Source organism: Gymnodraco acuticeps, unplaced genomic scaffold (assembly GCF_902827175.1).
Source record: "Gymnodraco acuticeps unplaced genomic scaffold, fGymAcu1.1, whole genome shotgun sequence".
Classification (NCBI taxonomy): domain Eukaryota; kingdom Metazoa; phylum Chordata; class Actinopteri; order Perciformes; family Bathydraconidae; genus Gymnodraco; species Gymnodraco acuticeps.
Genome location: NW_022989876.1, coordinates 519,837 through 538,763, shown reverse-complemented (window position 1 = coordinate 538,763; position 18,927 = coordinate 519,837). Strand labels below are relative to the sequence as shown.

Sequence of the window (18,927 nt, the reverse complement as noted above, 5' to 3'; positions counted from 1 at the left end):
CTGTATAGTTAAACATATAAATAATACACACTGAATACTTCTTCCACCACGGATATGTGTGTGAGAGGAAACTACAGATTCTGCAGACATTTTCAGAATTTCATAAAAGAAAACGGGGGGAGACAGCAACGACTAACAGCGAGAAATAAGACAACATGTGAGAGCGAGAGGACTGAGGAAGAGAGGAAGAGAGACAGAGGAAAGAGGAGGAGAGAAAGAGGAAGTGTTAAGAGATGAAGAAAACTCCTCAGTACCGCACCTTTCTGCTGACTCATGTCTACCATGCGAGGCTCGGCCAGCTCCAGGTAGAAGTTCTTGTTTTTCTCATACTCCTCATCGTCAATAATTTTCACGTGAACAAGTTTGCTGCAAGAAGAGGAAGAGGAGGGACAGAGAGGGGGGAAGAGAGAAGAAGAGGAGAAAGGTTAATTTGTGATGGAGGGACACAGGAAGTGCTCTGTACTGTAAGTAGGATTAATAAACAGCGAAAGGGAAATGTTAGGAGGTGAAAGGTTGCTTTTTTTTATTCATCTTTAAATCTTCAAGTTTCTGTAGCTGTAATGCAACGTTACATTTAAACATTCCAACAGTAGAAATTAACTAAATTAACAGTTCAGTCAGACAACTCACGTGTTCTTAATATGTTTATTATAAGCAGCATATAGTTTGAGTTTGGCGTCTAGGCCTCATCACTCCACAGATTTACAAAGAACATTGAGTGATGATTAGATAACTATCCCCGAGCCTACAGGTGGAAGCTGGGGTGGAGCTGGGGTGGGGGCAGGCGAGCAGCAGCAACATGAAACACAGCAGCAGGAACATGAACGCAGCAAGTGAACACAGCAGTGCAGCAGCAGCAGCATAGCGAGGCAGAGGCAGGAAGACCTAGCAGCTTAAATAGAGCCGCATGTTTAGAGCATGTGTTTGGTTGGTTGCAGTGTTGCCAACTCCATAGTAAGGAAAGTAGCTATTAGCTGTCCTGAAAGTCGCCAGAAGTCGCTAAATGACGTCATCGCCTACTTTGCATATCATGTAATGGCGGCTGTAGGACAGAGCATGGTAGAGGGGAGTACAAACAACGTTCCCAACCCTTCCAAGGATCAAAAACTTGAAACCACCGGAGTTAATCCAGACGACAGTAGATCAGAAATGTCTTTGCCTTTTGAGTATGTTTTGGGGTTTTAACATGACAGTTTGGCATAGAAATCCCCCTTACAAAAAAAGGCAGTATGCCCGTGTGTCATCTCCAATAAATGGCTTCAACCATCCTTTATACTCAGGGTTTGATTCCCACTCCTTTCTGTATTTTTGAGAATACAATTTAGACTGTGCCATGATGTTTAGCTTGTCACAGAGATGTTTAGCTTGTCACAGAGAGGCACACACACAGTGGACGAGGTGATTGACTGACTGAGGCTGTGTGAGTCAAAGCAAAGCAAAGGCAGTTATTTATTATAGTGTGAAAGAGAGTGAAGAAACATTTACATTCAACATTTAAATCCCGCTCAAAACCAGGACGGTTTGGCAGTTGGCGCATGCGCAATTCATTTGCAGTCACGACGCGGGGGAGTGTGGTTGTCTCCTCTCTGCTCTGACTGCAGCTGCGGCCAGACAACTGTCAGTCTGAGCGCCTGTGAGTACTATGGGAGGGAGGCGGGGCTCACGGCAGCACCGTGAGCTCGTTAACTGCAGAACAATGTGAGTCTCCAAACACCAGAAAAGTCCCTAATAACACCATTATAAATCGTTAGATTAGTCGTTAGTCGCTTTTGATACAAATAAGTAGCCGGAGGGTTTGGAAAGCCGCCAAATTTAACGAGAAAATAGCCAAGTTGGCAACACTGGTTGGTTGTAAGAGGGACGAGGTGCGTCACGTGGTAATGTATGATTGGTGCTCGAGTTGACTGCCTGAACTAGCTCGCAGGCTTCGCCCCATTATTGTACGGTGGCCGATAGGTGCAAACGCAGTAAAACGGCCCAAATGTGCATTTGTAAAAGAAAGATAGTGCTTCTTCTAAAGTTTGCTAATCTCTCTTTTAAGCAAGCTAACTTGTATGCAACTTTTGCTAAGCATTGACTGTTTTCACAAGTGTCAATTATCAAATTAATAATTTCAAATAACACAATATTCATCTAACGTTTGCTAACATTAGCCACCAGATGCTAACGGTAACACACAGGATCCCTGGCCGTTTCTGAATGTCGAGTAAACCTGCTGCAGAGCCACTATTTCAAGTATACTACGTCATCGAATGGCGCAGAAGGACTGTTTAAATGCATGTTAAATGCCCAGCATTTTACGTGGTATTCGACAGGGTTGCCCTATTTCCCCAAAATTATTTATTCTGACCACCCAAGTTTTAACAACGCTTATTATAAAGAATCACAAAATATTAGGCATTACCCTCTTTGACAAAGAATTTAAAATTAGTCAACTCGCGGATGACACATCCATTTTCCTAAAGAATAAATCCATGGTAAAGGAAACTCTTAACACAATTTAAATTTTCAGCATCAGGGTTATCTCTTAATCTTTCAAAATGTGAATTACTCCCTATCCATTCATGTGATGATTCCATTATTGACTCTATTAGAGTGGTACCTGAAGTGAAATATTTAGGAATAACATTATCTAAAAATTATATCAGGAGAGAAAATCTTAATATTTGTAACCGTATCACAGATATGAAGAAATCTCTCAGTCGTTGGTTAACTAGAGATCTTACTATTTTTGGCAGAGTTCTTCTTACTAAAGCAGAAGGTATATCTAAACTTATTTATCCATGCCACTCATGTTTTGTCTCTTCGGCCAATATTAAAAAAAAAAAACTCAATTATTTTCCAATTCTTGTGGAGAAATAAAACTCACTACATTAAAAAGTCACAGCTTGTTAAACAATATGATAAAGGTGGAATTAAAGCTTTAGACTTTGAATCGATGATTGGAACAATTAAAATAAAATGGTTGAAAGCTTTTTTGTCCCAGCCAGAATCCATGTGGTTCCATATTCCAAAGGCCATATTTAAACGTCTAGGAGGGTTTGATTTTCTTTTAAAATGTGATTTTGAGGTTAATAAGATTCCGACCAAATTGTCAAATTTTCATAAGCAGATACTGCATTATTGGAAAATGATATTTACCCACAATTTTTCTCCTCATGGATCTACTTTATGGAACAATAGAGTGATTATTATAAACAGAAAATCCTTGTTTAGGAGTGATTGGCATGAGAGGGGTATTTTGTTGTTAGTGATTTACTAGATTGCAATGGTAAACTGCTAGATGTTTTGGCTTTTTCAACGAAATACAATATAACGTGTACTGCTAAAGATTATAACAAAATCTGTAAAGCAATTCCTGTACCACTTATTGAAATGATTCATAATACTTTACTGTACTCAAATGTTGTATCAGTTTTACCTAGTTTGGAATTTATTGGCGATACTCTTAAGAATAACAAATCTATTAATGCTTCTTTGAAATCTCACATTTTTCACAATTTGAACAGAGGCTTATTTCCACAAGGGACCGATTTAAACACTTTATCTGTAATGGAAAAGGCTCTATCTTATTTTATAAAATGGCCTATTTCTCCTAAAGCAAAAATAAACTCATTTTAAAATTGTTCATAAAATCTACCCGGTTTCTACTTTTTTAAATTCAAGATTTAAATTTGAAGTGGAACCATGTTCCTTTTGTAATTTATCTGATGAATCGTTGGAACATTTATTTTTCTCATGCCCTTTTTCTAAATTGTTTTGGTCGAATGTGAGAGATTGGTTGTTACTTAAATGAACAAACATTCCAGCCTTCAAAATATATCACATTTTATATTATATTGATAATTTGTATTCTCCCATATCTGATTTGGTAAATATAATTATTATTTTGGGTAAATACCATTTACATTGTAGTAAATGGAGAGGAGGCAAGCCCTCCTTTCCCTATTTCATAAATGAGTTCAAGTCCTTTTTTCTGTCCCTTAGGAAAATACAATCTTGTAACATGTCTATAAAGATTTGCAATGATGACATTTCCAAATGGTTATTATTTTAAGTAAGCTTAATGCCTCTCAAATGTTTTTGTGCCTTTATGCTTTTTTCTCTCCCCCTGCTCTTATTGGATGTATTATTGTTGTCTTATTGTTAATGAATGTCTTGCACTTATGTTGATAAGTTGATGATATCCTCACCGAGCTTTTGTATGTTTTAAAAATGTTCAATAAAACATTTATAAAAAAATATATATATAAAAAAAATAAATGCCCAGCATTCGGCACCACTCGATGACGTAGTATACTTGAAATAGTGGCTCTGCAGCATCTCGACATTGAGAAACGGCCCCTGACATTCATCAGGAGGCGTGTGGCGCAGTGGGTTGTGCGTAGGTGTTCGGGTCAGGGGAGCACAGGTTCAAACCCCACTGCAGTCAGCATGTCGTTGTGTCCCTGAGACACTTCAACCCAAATTGCTCCTGTGGGTATTGTCCACAGTATTGAGTATGTATCGCTTTGGATAAAAGCGTCTAACAAGTAACATGTAATGTAATCACAGCGTCTAATAAAGTGGGAACAGAGGGCGAGAGAAAGTGCACAGCAGAGAGAATACAAGAGCAGCATGAAGTGAAAACAGCCTGTCATAAATCAGCCTGTAAAACGTGTAAAGGGACGTTTCACAAGGGCAAAAAAGGTGAATGCACGCGATAAATGAAAGAAACTGTCGCCGTCCAAATCGATTTTTATGCTTTCAGTCACGGAGACGCCCCGCCTGCAGGTAAGAGAGGAGCAGATAACTGGGGAGTTTATGGCTGAGGTTTGAGGGGAACGATCCTGTAATGAAGTGAAGCGTCTGCAGTGTGAAGCTGTTTCTCTGGCTTCACCTCGCTGTAATGCCTCTGATCGTCTAATTGATCTTTTTAAAGAGTTATTGAGCGGCGCAGCAGATAAACGGTCAGAGAGTGGGAACTCCTCTGAGCAAAGCTTTGTTGGATTCAGCTGGACCCACAGTAATGTCGGGCCTATTAATGGACAATGACATGTTTATGCATCGTGGAAAACACAAAAGAGCAGGGGGATCAGGCAAGGTTAACAAAAGAAAGAAAAATAAGTCAGATTGAAGAAGCAACAACCCGGAGAGAGCACGAGGAACAAAGGCAGCACTACGAGGAATCTCTAGCTTAAAGAATTTTTGTATATGTTTACGTGCAAGAACAACTATGATATTTAGTAGTTAAAGCTTTAATATAACGAGTAAAGCTAGCACAGGAACATCTTAGGAGTCATGGTTAGCATAGCTTAGCATAAAGACTGGAAACAAGTGAATACAGTTAGCCTGGCTCCGTCTAAGAAAAAAATAATTTTCATCCTCATGCAAAGGAAAACATGTTGCATGAAATTCTCTTGTTTCCCTATTTGTCTGCAGTTTAAACACACATTTGAATTCCTCCAGAGACGCTTAGATTAAGAGTTTTTTATAAAGATCGTGTGCTGTGTGAGTGTGTACCAATATGTGTGTGTGTGTGTGTGTGTGTGTGTGTGTGTGTGTGTGTGTGTGTGTGTGTGTGTGTGTGTGTGTGTGTGTGTGTGTGGCCTAGCATTACTATACTTGTGGGGACCTAAATCTGTCTACACAGTCACGTGTGGGGACTCGCCGCCCTTATGGGGACAAATTGGAGGTCCCCATGAGGGGAATCATTAATTTTAGGGTGAAGACTTGGTTAGGTTTAGGATTAGGGTTAGGGTTAGGCATGTGTTGGTTATGGTTAAGGTTAGGATACGTCTCCAGGAAATGCATGTACAGTAAGTCAATGTAATGTCCCCTGAAGTGGCGTGTGTGTGTGTGTGTGTGTGTGTGTGTGTGTGTGTGTGTGTGTGTGTGTGTGTGTGTGTGTGTGTGTGTTTGTCATTATTACATTGTGTGGCCATGCATCAGACAGCCCAGTCACGCCGTGGGGTCCAATTTTTTTGTGGGGTCCAAAACCCTGGACCCCACAAATTTTACCTCATATTCATTATAATTAAGGTCAGAACTATGCCCTGTGAAGTTTTCAGGGTTGTCCCCAAAAATCACTTTTACCGACTTAGTGTGTATAAGTGTGCTAACAGGAGGTAACTCAGTATCAGCCACTACTGGCCAAGGCAGGTACTGCATCCCACACACACATTCCATTCTCCACACACACTTTGCTGAACTGCGCATGTGCAAGCAGCCATCTTCCAACATATTGAGCTGTTTGATTAGCTGGTAGCACTTAGCTCCTTAGCTTAGTGTCTTTAATGAAATACAGAATTAAAAACACAAATATATACATTTTTGGTGAGTTTGACTTGTGTTGTCACAATAACAAGCAATGAATCATTAATCATTAATTATGTAAATAACAAATATAAAAAGATTTGAGAGATTACAGACTACAGCTGTTGTTAGCATAAATGCTAACTTAACATTGAAAATGCCATAGACAAGCTAAACGTTAGCATACATGCTAACTTTACATTGAAATCGGCTTAGACAAGCTAACCGTTAGCATAAATGCTAACTTAACATTGAAAACGCCATAGACAAGCTAAACATTTGCAAAATGCTAAAATATTATGTTCTAAGAGTGCTCAGATCTTGTGCTTGAGTAAAAGATTACTCAGATATTGCACTTGTCACCTTTTTCATACCTGATGAGTTTACATCCCTGTATATATATATATATAAAATACAAATAAAAATGTTCTTAATATTAGCCTTGTTTTAATGGTCAGATTGGGTCACCTTGATTTAATATTGGGACATTCCTGGTGGGCGGAGACAGGAATTCTCATTGTGATAGCATGACCACCCTTACAGGATGTGCTGACTCTTTAAAACAAGCGCTCCATATGAGGACAGAACCACGTGAATTTCGTTTTGCACTTCACTGGCAGTGGGATCGTAGCTAAAAAGGTGAGTTATTATTTTAAAGGCACATATGTTACTGAACATTAACCAGGTAGCTTACATTCAGACTATGAAAATGTGTTTGCATGCTTTAAAATGTAGCAATCAACATGAAGTAACTCAGTAAAAAACAGTTATAGCAACAGGTTTTGTATATTAATAATTTCACTTTGGAGAGATTGCTACCTCATGTTAGCAGGCTAGCTAACGTTAGCTAACGTTGCTAGCATTGAAACACCTGCTTAGTCTGCTTCAATCTAGGGCTGCTCAATTAATCGTATTTTAATCGCAATTACGATTATGGCTTGCAACGATTACGAAAACAATGTAATTGAAATAAAACGATTATATTTTTATTTATTTTTTTGGAAATTATTTTTTTATTGGTTTTTCAGTTGAATTGTAATTACAGTTCAGGGTAATCAACTGTTAGAACATACTGTTCACATTTTTTTTCTCCAATAAATTGATGTTTTCAAGGTAAATGGATAATCGTTTTTAATAATGGTGATATCAATTATTGACCCAAATAATCGAGATTATGATTTTTGCCATAATCGAGCAGCCCTACTTCAATCCATCAACTAGATGTAGTTGTCTAATACTTAAAGTATTTGAATGAATTGCAATAATTATGGTGGTGTCTGGTCACATTAACGCTTCATTGTTTTTGATTATAGGATACACTATGGCGGGACTGAGACGCAGGAAACCCCCCCTCAAGGATGCGATCGAACATGCAAGCGAGGCAGTTGACAAGACTGCAAAATTGGAAGTGATGTACATCAACTCTTTTAAAGGTATGTCTTTTTGTCATCAGTACAATTTGTGTTTTTATGTTCAAAGTTTTATCAGATCCTACAACCTTACTAGTACTTAGAGTTCATTGATTAAAGTACTGTTGCATTAATTGCATCCTCATACTATTGAGAGATGTTGTATTGAAGGGTGGGAAAGCTGAATTGTTTGCCTGGTCTAGTGTGCCAGGATAATGTATAAACCAAACCAGAGCTAATAACTATTATTACTATAAATATAAAACTCTAGTTTTGGTGGATTTTAATAAAAAACCATGGCAAGAAGATGAATAACTGTACATTTAATCATTTTAATAATAACCTGTAATTGGGATAGGTCGAGGGGTCTTTGCCACTTCTCATTTCCAAAAAGGAGACTTTGTGGTGGAGTACAGAGGGGAATTAATACATTCTGAAGAATCACAAAAGAGGAGGAGGATATATCATGTCAGCTGTGCTGTCTTTATGTTTGACTTCTACTGGCAAGAAAGAACATGGTGGTAAGTCCTAAATACAATTTTACATATTTGAAATTGAGTTGCAAGTTGTTATTTTATGAACATAAAACGTGGTTTATTTTTATTTATTAAGTGTTGATGCTGCACAAGAAGATTCCAGTCTAGGAAGATTAGTCAATGATGACCACAAACATCCAAACTGCAAAATGAAGAAGGTCATGGCAGAGAACAAGCCACACCTCTGTCTCTTTGCTCTTCGAGACATTAATCCTGGAGAAGAGATAATATACGATTACGGAGGAACTGATTGGCCTTGGAGAAAACAGGTTTGAAAAATATATTTGCAAAATTTCAAGTAGATTTGACAACGATTTATTTTCTTATGGGTGTGTTAGTAAATATTAGATTAGGAGTTATTCTCTTTCCTCGCATTTAGACTAACAGTTGTTTCTACCTTCTAATTTTTGGATCAGGTAAATGCACCGTCTTATCAATAATAATGTTGAATTATTCTTCAGGTTGGAGAGCCAGCTACTGCCATCGAGTCTTCTGAGGCTGAGATCCCCAGTACGAGTGAGCCAGCTCCTCAGAGATCTTCAATCTCCGACACACAGGTATGTCTTCAATGGATTTTCCCCTTGACTACATTTCCCTAATAATTCAGTATTTACAAATGTCCTGCTTTATTGATATTTGGTATTGGCATTTGATGGTTCAATTGGCTTTTCTGTAGATCAGTGTATCTCTGAATGTGTGCTGCTGAACACAGTCAGGTTTTTGTGATTAAATGGGGTCCAGTCAGAGGGACTAAAGCAGAGTAGTTTCACACACACATGTCAGGGGTCCTGTTGTTGTGGGGTCCACGTTACTGTGTTACTATCACCACATTCAACTACACTTCTTTTGGTTTTTCTGACCATAAACTTGGTGAAGCATCATGTTTGACATGTGTGCTCTAACGTTAGCTCAGTTTGCTTTGTACCATTCATACCAGCTGTTGGTGAGAGGTCAATTCATGCTCCCAGACTCCACCTACACCTCTTTTTAACTGTTTGAGTTACATGAGGCAACATATTTATAGCAGATACCAGAGCCAACCTAACATATCATATTAAAAACGATTATGAGTCACATAAACATTATCCAATACCTCCTTACTCATTGTGTGTAGGTTTTCTGTTCACGTTTAGTGTTGTTGCATTGAAACAATATATTAATAATGTTGAATTATTCTTCAGGTTGGAGAGCCAGCTACTGCCATCGAGTCTTCTGAGGCTGAGATCCCCAGTACGAGTGAGCCAGCTCCTCAGAGATCTTCAATCTCCGACACACAGGTATGTCTTCAATGGATTTTCCCCTTGACTACATTTCCCTAATAATTCAGTATTTACAAATGTCCTGCTTTATTGATATTTGGTATTGGCATTTGATGGTTCAATTGGCTTTTCTGTAGATCAGTGTATCTCTGAATGTGTGCTGCTGAACACAGTCAGGTTTTTGTGATTAAATGGGGTCCAGTCAGAGGGCTTATAGCAGAGTAGTTTCACACACACATGTCAGGGGTCCTGTTGTTGTGGGGTCCACGTTACTGTGTTACTATCACCACATTCAACTACACTTCTTTTGGTTTTTCTGACCATAAACTTGGTGAAGCATCATGTTTGACATGTGTGCTCTAACGTTAGCTCAGTTTGCTTTGTACCATTCATACCAGCTGTTGGTGAGAGGTCAATTCATGCTCCCAGACTCCACCTACACCTCTTTTTAACTGTTTGAGTTACATGAGGCAACATATTTATAGCAGATACCAGAGCCAACCATAACATATCATATTAAAAACGATTATGAGTCACATAAACATTATCCAATACCTCCTTACTCATTGTGTGTAGGTTTTCTGTTCACGTTTAGTGTTGTTGCATTGAAACAATATATTAATAATGTTGAATTATTCTTCAGGTTGGAGAGCCAGCTACTGCCATCGAGTCTTCTGAGGCTGAGATCCCCAGTACGAGTGAGCCAGCTCCTCAGAGATCTTCAATCTCCGACACACAGGTATGTCTTCAATGGATTTTCCCCTTGACTACATTTCCCTAATAATTCAGTATTTACAAATGTCCTGCTTTATTGATATTTGGTATTGGCATTTGATGGTTCAATTGGCTTTTCTGTAGATCAGTGTATCTCTGAATGTGTGCTGCTGAACACAGTCAGGTTTTTGTGATTAAATGGGGTCCAGTCAGAGGGACTAAAGCAGAGTAGTTTCACACACACATGTCAGGGGTCCTGTTGTTGTGGGGTCCACGTTACTGTGTTACTATCACCACATTCAACTACACTTCTTTTGGTTTTTCTGACCATAAACTTGGGGAAGCATCATGTTTGACATGTGTGCTCTAACGTTAGCTCAGTTTGCTTTGTACCATTCATACCAGCTGTTGGTGAGAGGTCAATTCATGCTCCCAGACTCCACCTACACCTCTTTTTAACTGTTTGAGTTACATGAGGCAACATATTTATAGCAGATACCAGAGCCAACCTAACATATCATATTAAAAACGATTATGAGTCACATAAACATTATCCAATACCTCCTTACTCATTGTGTGTAGGTTTTCTGTTCACGTTTAGTGTTGTTGCATTGAAACAATATATTAATAATGTTGAATTATTCTTCAGGTTGGAGAGCCAGCTACTGCCATCGAGTCTTCTGAGGCTGAGATCCCCAGTACGAGTGAGCCAGCTCCTCAGAGATCTTCAATCTCCGACACACAGGTATGTCTTCAATGGATTTTCCCCTTGACTACATTTCCCTAATAATTCAGTATTTACAAATGTCCTGCTTTATTGATATTTGGTATTGGCATTTGATGGTTCAATTGGCTTTTCTGTAGATCAGTGTATCTCTGAATGTGTGCTGCTGAACACAGTCAGGTTTTTGTGATTAAATGGGGTCCAGTCAGAGGGCTTATAGCAGAGTAGTTTCACACACACATGTCAGGGGTCCTGTTGTTGTGGGGTCCACGTTACTGTGTTACTATCACCACATTCAACTACACTTCTTTTGGTTTTTCTGACCATAAACTTGGTGAAGCATCATGTTTGACATGTGTGCTCTAACGTTAGCTCAGTTTGCTTTGTACCATTCATACCAGCTGTTGGTGAGAGGTCAATTCATGCTCCCAGACTCCACCTACACCTCTTTTTAACTGTTTGAGTTACATGAGGCAACATATTTATAGCAGATACCAGAGCCAACCTAACATATCATATTAAAAACGATTATGAGTCACATAAACATTATCCAATACCTCCTTACTCATTGTGTGTAGGTTTTCTGTTCACGTTTAGTGTTGTTGCATTGAAACAATATATTAATAATGTTGAATTATTCTTCAGGTTGGAGAGCCAGCTACTGCCATCGAGTCTTCTGAGGCTGAGATCCCCAGTACGAGTGAGCCAGCTCCTCAGAGATCTTCAATCTCCGACACACAGGTATGTCTTCAATGGATTTTCCCCTTGACTACATTTCCCTAATAATTCAGTATTTACAAATGTCCTGCTTTATTGATATTTGGTATTGGCATTTGATGGTTCAATTGGCTTTTCTGTAGATCAGTGTATCTCTGAATGTGTGCTGCTGAACACAGTCAGGTTTTTGTGATTAAATGGGGTCCAGTCAGAGGGACTAAAGCAGAGTAGTTTCACACACACATGTCAGGGGTCCTGTTGTTGTGGGGTCCACGTTACTGTGTTACTATCACCACATTCAACTACACTTCTTTTGGTTTTTCTGACCATAAACTTGGGGAAGCATCATGTTTGACATGTGTGCTCTAACGTTAGCTCAGTTTGCTTTGTACCATTCATACCAGCTGTTGGTGAGAGGTCAATTCATGCTCCCAGACTCCACCTACACCTCTTTTTAACTGTTTGAGTTACATGAGGCAACATATTTATAGCAGATACCAGAGCCAACCTAACATATCATATTAAAAACGATTATGAGTCACATAAACATTATCCAATACCTCCTTACTCATTGTGTGTAGGTTTTCTGTTCACGTTTAGTGTTGTTGCATTGAAACAATATATTAATAATGTTGAATTATTCTTCAGGTTGGAGAGCCAGCTACTGCCATCGAGTCTTCTGAGGCTGAGATCCCCAGTACGAGTGAGCCAGCTCCTCAGAGATCTTCAATCTCCGACACACAGGTATGTCTTCAATGGATTTTCCCCTTGACTACATTTCCCTAATAATTCAGTATTTACAAATGTCCTGCTTTATTGATATTTGGTATTGGCATTTGATGGTTCAATTGGCTTTTCTGTAGATCAGTGTATCTCTGAATGTGTGCTGCTGAACACAGTCAGGTTTTTGTGATTAAATGGGGTCCAGTCAGAGGGCTTATAGCAGAGTAGTTTCACACACACATGTCAGGGGTCCTGTTGTTGTGGGGTCCATGGTAATTGGATGATAAAGTAAACATTTAAAAGAAAGATAATTTAATATTTATCTGTAATTCATTTTTTAGTCCTAATAAATCATTGAAATGTTTTTCATACGTTTTTAAATCAAGACATTTAAATGTTTTTTTTAAATGTATACTTATATTAACAATGTCAGCCGTTACTCTTTCCATATGATTATAAGTTAATTAATTTGAAAAAGCACTTCAACATTTGAATAATTTATTTTTTATATTTCATTCACTGTTATAGATTCAGCCAGAAGCTAAAGTAATGGCTTTGCTCTATATTGACACAAATCTAATGTCACGTTGCTCAATGAAATGGTACATGTTATGAAAGAAATATCAAACGTTTTCAGTTTTCTTAATGCTAGTTCATATACATACATCAATGTTTGCGTGTTATGTTAGCATATTCTTTACTATGTTTTCTTTTCTTTAGCATTTAGGTGAAACAGAGTCCTATCTTTTAAAGAAAAAATATGGGATGATGGTTTCCCTTGTAAACTACACAGATTCAGACGAATCTCAGAGTCCGTCCCGAATTGCCATCCATGACGATAGCTCTCAGGTATTGTCATACATTCAGTTTTTCGTGTATTCATGTATTATGTATCATATATATTTCTATTGATTTATTGGTACAAATGCCAACTACATACATTTATTTTGGACACTCCAGGCATGGAGTCCAGGTACTGACATTGAACTCAAAGAAGACAAAGATATTTTCCCAATGCTGAGGAGGACTAAAAGCATACAGGTAAGCAACATTTATGTAGAGATGATCAATGTACTAATCCTTATATGTTGTTACTGGTGGTTTCAATACATTGTAATTTAAAGTCTGAATAGCAATTGTTTAATAGGTGAAGTAATTTATAATTTATTTTCTTAAGATGACCAGCCAGATTGAGTTTGATTCAGATGAGCTCTTTGACCCCAGCTCAGCGGACAGTGGAGAGGAATATATTCCTAAAACGAGTGAAGACTCTTCTGGTACAGACACAAGCGAAGTTATTGACATAGTCCACAAAAAAGACAGCATGCTTGGACGCCAATACTTTCAAAAGCTGTCTCACATCAGTGATGAATGTCTCTTACCAACCCAAGTGAACAGTAGTTCTTCACAGCAGGTGCCCAAGAGAGGACGCTCCCCCTCAAGAAGAGATAGCAATTCCATTATTAAACGCAAAAGACAATGTTTAGGCAGTGGATCCTGTCCCACAACACGAACCATAGGGGGTAAATCGTTAAAACAGAGTATAGTTGGCGACACTGGATCCGTATCTGAAAACTCGACACATGAAGTTGAACCAAATCTTCCTGATGGGGCCTCTTCCCTTCTTACAGAAAACAAAGTAGCTGAAGGTTCACGTTCACCTTGCATACCTGCCGTTTGTAAAAAGGAGGATGGGTCAAGAATGTACAACAAAAAGCAATATTGTTTGTACTGTAAGATAGGAGTTGGAAAAATAGCAAGGCATTTGGAGCGTGCGCATCACAATAAGCCTGACGTTGCACAGGCTTTGTCCTTCCCAAAAGGTTCTAAAGAAAGAAGAATGCATTTGGAACATTTAAGAAACAGAGGCAACTTCGCCCACAATGTTGAGGTATTAAATGCTGGCGTTGGAAATCTTGTTTCTCGCAAGCAACCCAAACAGGACTCTCAAGCACAGAATTTCCTCCATTGTGTTTATTGTCAAGGATTGTTCAACAAGAAACTCCTTTGGCGGCACATGAAGATCTGCAAGTTCAAACCCGATGTTCCACAAAAACCTGGCAAAACCCGTGCCCAGGCCCTGTCTGCATTTGCAGTACCTCCACCACCTGGCGTCAAGATAGAGTTTTGGAAGCTGTTAAACAACATGGTTCAAGATGATGTTTACATTGCTGTCAAATCTGATGTATGTATCATGGAGTATGGTGAGCACCTGTATAACAGGCTTGGATATGATGTTGGCAAGCATGAATACATACGGCAGAAACTGAGGGAGCTTGGAAGGCTTCTGGTATGTTCGAGGAAAACTACTCCCTTAAAGACTATTCAAGACCATGTCAAACCCATCAATTTCTTGTATGTTGTGCAAGCAGTCAAACATGTGGCAGGCTTCGACAGTGAAACCAATACATACAAGTGCCCAAGTCTTGCCCTTAAAATTGGACATAGCTTGAAAAAGATGTCAATGCTTGTTGAAAGCCGTGCAAACGTACAGAGCAACTACTCAGCAGCTAAAGATGCTCGTACGTTCCGCAGAGTATATGAAACCCGATGGAATGAACTGATTTCTGCCGCATCACTGAGAACCCTTCAGGAATCCAAGTGGAATGCTCCTCAGTTGCTTCCATTTACAAAAGATGTCCAGACTCTCCATTCTTATTTAGATGTGCAACAACAAGAAGTTCACATTAAATTGTCTGCAGATAAATCTCCCCAGACATGGTCACAGTTAGCAAAGGTCACTTTGACACAAGTCATTTTGTTTAACCGACGTAGAGCAGGGGAAGTTTCAAAAATGCCCCTATCTGCATATTTGTCTCAAAATCCATCACATCCTCAGGAAGATGTAAATATTGCCCTGTCAGAACTAGAAAAGAAACTATGTAAATACTTCAGGAGGATAGAGATAAGAGGAAAGAGGGGAAGAAAGGTCCCTGTGCTTTTGACCCCAGCAATGCAGCAAGCACTGGATCTGCTCGTCGGCACACGGCAGGAATGTGGGGTTCCTAAGGAGAACATTTACTTGTTTGCGAGACCATCTGCTTTCACCTGCTACCGCGGTTCTGATTGCCTTCGATACTTTGCCAAGGCCTGTGGTGCAAAGAATCCTGAAAGTCTCACCTCTACAAAACTACGCAAGCAAACTGGAACTCTGTCTCAGGTTCTTAACCTCACCAATACAGAGCTGGATCTGTTGGCAGATTTTCTCGGCCATGACATAAGAGTGCATCGGCAATTCTACAGACTTCCTGAGGGCACCCTTCAGCTTGCTAAGATCAGCAAACTTCTCATGGCCTTGGAGCAAGGACGCCTGGCAGAATTCCAGGGCAAGACCCTGGATGACATCAGCATTGATCCTGAGGGTAAAATCTTTTTTTACATGTTCATACATGAAATACCATTTCTGTTTCCAAAGTAATTGTACTTGTATATAAAAACATATTTTTCTAGGGCATTATTGGAGCATGTCAGACTACATTTAAGTGCATTGTGCTTTTACTAATTAATTCTTCATTCTCCTTCCTCTAACCCCAAACTTACAGAGAATGTGCACATGGACAGCGACAATGAGACAGCGTGTGAGTCAGACTCACAAGGTAAATATTATTTTTAAGTGGGACCATGCTATGTCCCATTCAAGTTTGTGGGATATGATCCTGATCTTTAGTACTGTACCATTTTGTATCAGCTGTATCGGCAAGTCAGATTGTTGTAATTACCATAATTTTGATTAGATTTTTGAGCTACTTCATAAAAATACATTAAATATTGCGTCATAAATACAAAATTGTAAGACTTAAATTACTGATGTGATATGAATGAAAGATTACTTTGATATTACAAACCAGTTCACACTGTAGAGCTCAGCTGTAAATAAAAGCAGCGTAGAAATACAAGTTTGTTTGGATAGACAAAAGGAGGGAGAACACAGTAAAGAAAGGATCAGATTTAGTTTTTAGCCATTATACACCCATTAAAAAAAGCCGGATCAAATCTTCGAGTTTTAGCTCGGGATATATCTAATTTTCTTGCAACACCTAATTGATTATTTTGTATATCTGGTTTTCAGAGGGTCAAGTCACATCCACTCAGATGGAGAATAAAACATCAATGAGAGATGGGAGCAATACAGATGAAGCATCGCAACAGGGCCCTATGACACCTCCACCAGCCGCTCAACCACAGACCGAGAGAAGGCAAAAAGGTCAACTTTTTAGACCATACTTTGTTACTGAATGCTCTTCCATGGTTGATGTAATGTTTCATGGTTCTACACTGACATATTTTAGATCTGCTTGTGTATAATGTTAACTCTTTTGAATATATAACATTACATTTGCATCTTCTATTTGCTCTCTTGCATTTTCAGTTACTGGTTAGCAATTTTTCTTTGTTTCAATCCAATGTAAAGGGGTTATTTCAAACGCATTAGAAAATGTATACCTAGTTTACCACCAGGATTATGCAGTAGTTTTGGTACGTTCATGTGTGAGGTTTTGAGATATTCTCCTCTGAAACTTCTGCCACCATGCCCTTTATATCTAAGGTCAATGGAATCAGAATTATTGCTGACATTCTGGGAGAATGTCGTAAAACTACTTAATGTGTATTATTATTTATTATTATGTTTTGTACCAATCAATATTGATTTATTACAGAATCTAAAATGGAGACAGACATATATGAATAACAACAAGTAGCATAATATGTAAATAAATTCTATCAACTTTTTCTCTCAAATAACTTTTCCATAGCAGTTCCAGAAAAACACAAAATAATGTATTTGTCATTTTTATACAGGTCGGCAGCCTTTCAAGAAAAAGCTGTGGGAAAAGACGGAGATCCAAGCTGTTGAGAAGCACCTGATGTCTTTCATTAACACATGTCGCGTTCCGCGGAAAAGCGACTGCGATAAGTGTCTTAAAATGGAAGGAGAAGCACTCAAACAAAGAAATTGGTTGGCCATAAAGTTTTATATAAAGAATCGGATCACAGCTCTCAAGAGCAAAATGTAAAGTGATCATTGATGTCTGTTGACACCATTACTTTTTTTTGTAAAGTGTAATGCTTGCAAAAGTTAAATGTTTGATGTAAGCCGCTATACAAATATATAGATCATACTTTATTTCTTCTTTCACCCCTCATTGATGTCCTCTTAATACCTCCTTTTCTTTTATCTGAATTATTCACAATTTCCTCTTCAACCTTATCTATTTGATCTTCTCTTACCTCTATGCTTTTTAAATCTCATCTCTTTTTTGTAATCTTCCTTTTATCTGAACTACCTTATCATCTCTTCTAGTTTCTCATATTATCTTGTTTTTTTCTTAACACAATTTAATCTTGTCCCTTTTCACACTTTCAATTTCCTCATTTCTTTCAATATCATCTGGAAATACATTATTATATATATATATTTATATATATAAATAATAATGTATTCTAATGTATTGTATGTAATAATTAAAAGTCTAATAACGACAATCTCCTTGTATTTACTGGAAAGCTCTATAATAACATTGTATTGCTTAAATGGAAATTACAATGACTATTTAAGCAGAATACCCATATAAGCATGACTTGTATGGCTCCAATAATTAACACTTAGAACACAAACCCCTCTTTATTTAAAAAGAAGGAAACTGATGCAAATTCAGTAAATGTACTGTGAGTCTCATTCACGAGTTCAGACATCCCTGTGTCACAGTGGTTAAATAGACTAATAAAAAGCATTACTATAATAGCTTAAATATTAATTAAAATGCTATCAGTACATTAGAATTCAATATAATTGTGTCACAACAGAAGCTACATGTTGACACTAAAGGTGAAAATCCTTCTGCATCATGATAGCCCTCACTTTGACAGTCAAAGGTGTTGCATTGTTACCTAAAGTAAGTTTAGTAATAGTGTGCTAAGTGGCCCCACTAATGTTTTAAACCAGACAGTGTATTTTTGGAGCCCACACATGACTAAAAGCCAGACAGTGTGTATATATGGACCCCTCCTGTAACTCTGTACCTGACAAGACCCCATGAAACGGGTTATAGTCCGGTCAGTGACCTCTACTTTCTCTGATTGATAATTTGAAGTGAAATCTTTGTTTGAGTCCACTTCAGGATTCTGCCTGATTTTTTACAGTGCTGTACAACCTTCAGAAAGGGTGGACCCCAAAAGGGATGGTCTGGTCAGGTACCCCCAGAATGTAATAAAGACAAGGGTGTGTGTGTGTGTGTGTGTGTGTGTGTGTGTGAGGCAGTGCTTTGACTGACACCAGCCTCTCTTTATGTCACGGCGCTGGGACTACAGCAGCGGGTCGTCAGGGAAACATGAGCAGCGATCCATAATGAATGCTGCGCTGCCACTTTATTTGCAGAACTCCTGAAATACCATCCCTAAATAACATGCGTGGAAATTGCATTTTTGCTCGGATGAAGAGGGGGAAAAGCGACATTCCTCATGAGATGTCAGACACATAATAAAGTATGTAATCCGTATTTCAGGGCTAGCTGCGCCGCTGTCAGCTTCTGTTAGCCTGTCTGCTGCTGGCA

The 18,927-nt window shown here is 38.5% G+C and overlaps 2 protein-coding genes across 5 annotated transcripts in view; one reads left to right on the top strand and one right to left on the bottom strand.

The window, feature by feature from the left end:
* Positions 1 to 18,927, bottom strand: part of slc8a3 (solute carrier family 8 member 3) — a 203,148-nt gene that overhangs the window by 97,440 nt on the left and 86,781 nt on the right. For all 3 annotated transcript variants that reach the window (XM_034197873.1, XM_034197865.1, XM_034197902.1), the window contains one exon: positions 260 to 366. In XM_034197873.1, the coding sequence (XP_034053764.1) occupies positions 260 to 366 (107 nt within the window). The remainder of the gene's footprint in view (positions 1 to 259; positions 367 to 18,927) is intronic.
* Positions 5,863 to 18,617, top strand: LOC117533858. 2 transcript variants are annotated; one of them, XM_034197838.1, is made up of 16 exons: positions 5,863 to 6,933; positions 7,608 to 7,727; positions 8,062 to 8,224; positions 8,316 to 8,508; positions 8,701 to 8,796; positions 9,421 to 9,516; positions 10,142 to 10,237; positions 10,862 to 10,957; positions 11,582 to 11,677; positions 12,302 to 12,397; positions 13,097 to 13,225; positions 13,337 to 13,417; positions 13,554 to 15,738; positions 15,919 to 15,972; positions 16,446 to 16,580; positions 17,177 to 18,617. In XM_034197838.1, exons 2-16 carry the CDS (start codon positions 7,616 to 7,618, stop codon positions 17,389 to 17,391), a joined length of 3,843 nt encoding a protein of 1,280 aa, XP_034053729.1. In that variant the 5' UTR covers positions 5,863 to 6,933; positions 7,608 to 7,615; the 3' UTR covers positions 17,392 to 18,617. The 2 variants fall into 2 exon arrangements, with proteins under 2 accessions (XP_034053729.1, XP_034053718.1); XM_034197827.1 differs by having other exon boundaries at positions 5,863 to 7,727.

Coding starts and splice junctions, on each gene's coding strand:
- LOC117533858 (XM_034197827.1), top strand. CDS start 7,562: ATGGTGGTGTCTGGTCACATTAACGCTTCATTGTTTTTGATTATAGGA. Junction 9,517..10,141: donor CTTCAATCTCCGACACACAG/GTATGTCTTCAA, acceptor ATTATTCTTCAG/GTTGGAGAGCCAGCTACTGC. Junction 16,581..17,176: donor GACCGAGAGAAGGCAAAAAG/GTCAACTTTTTA, acceptor ATTTTTATACAG/GTCGGCAGCCTTTCAAGAAA.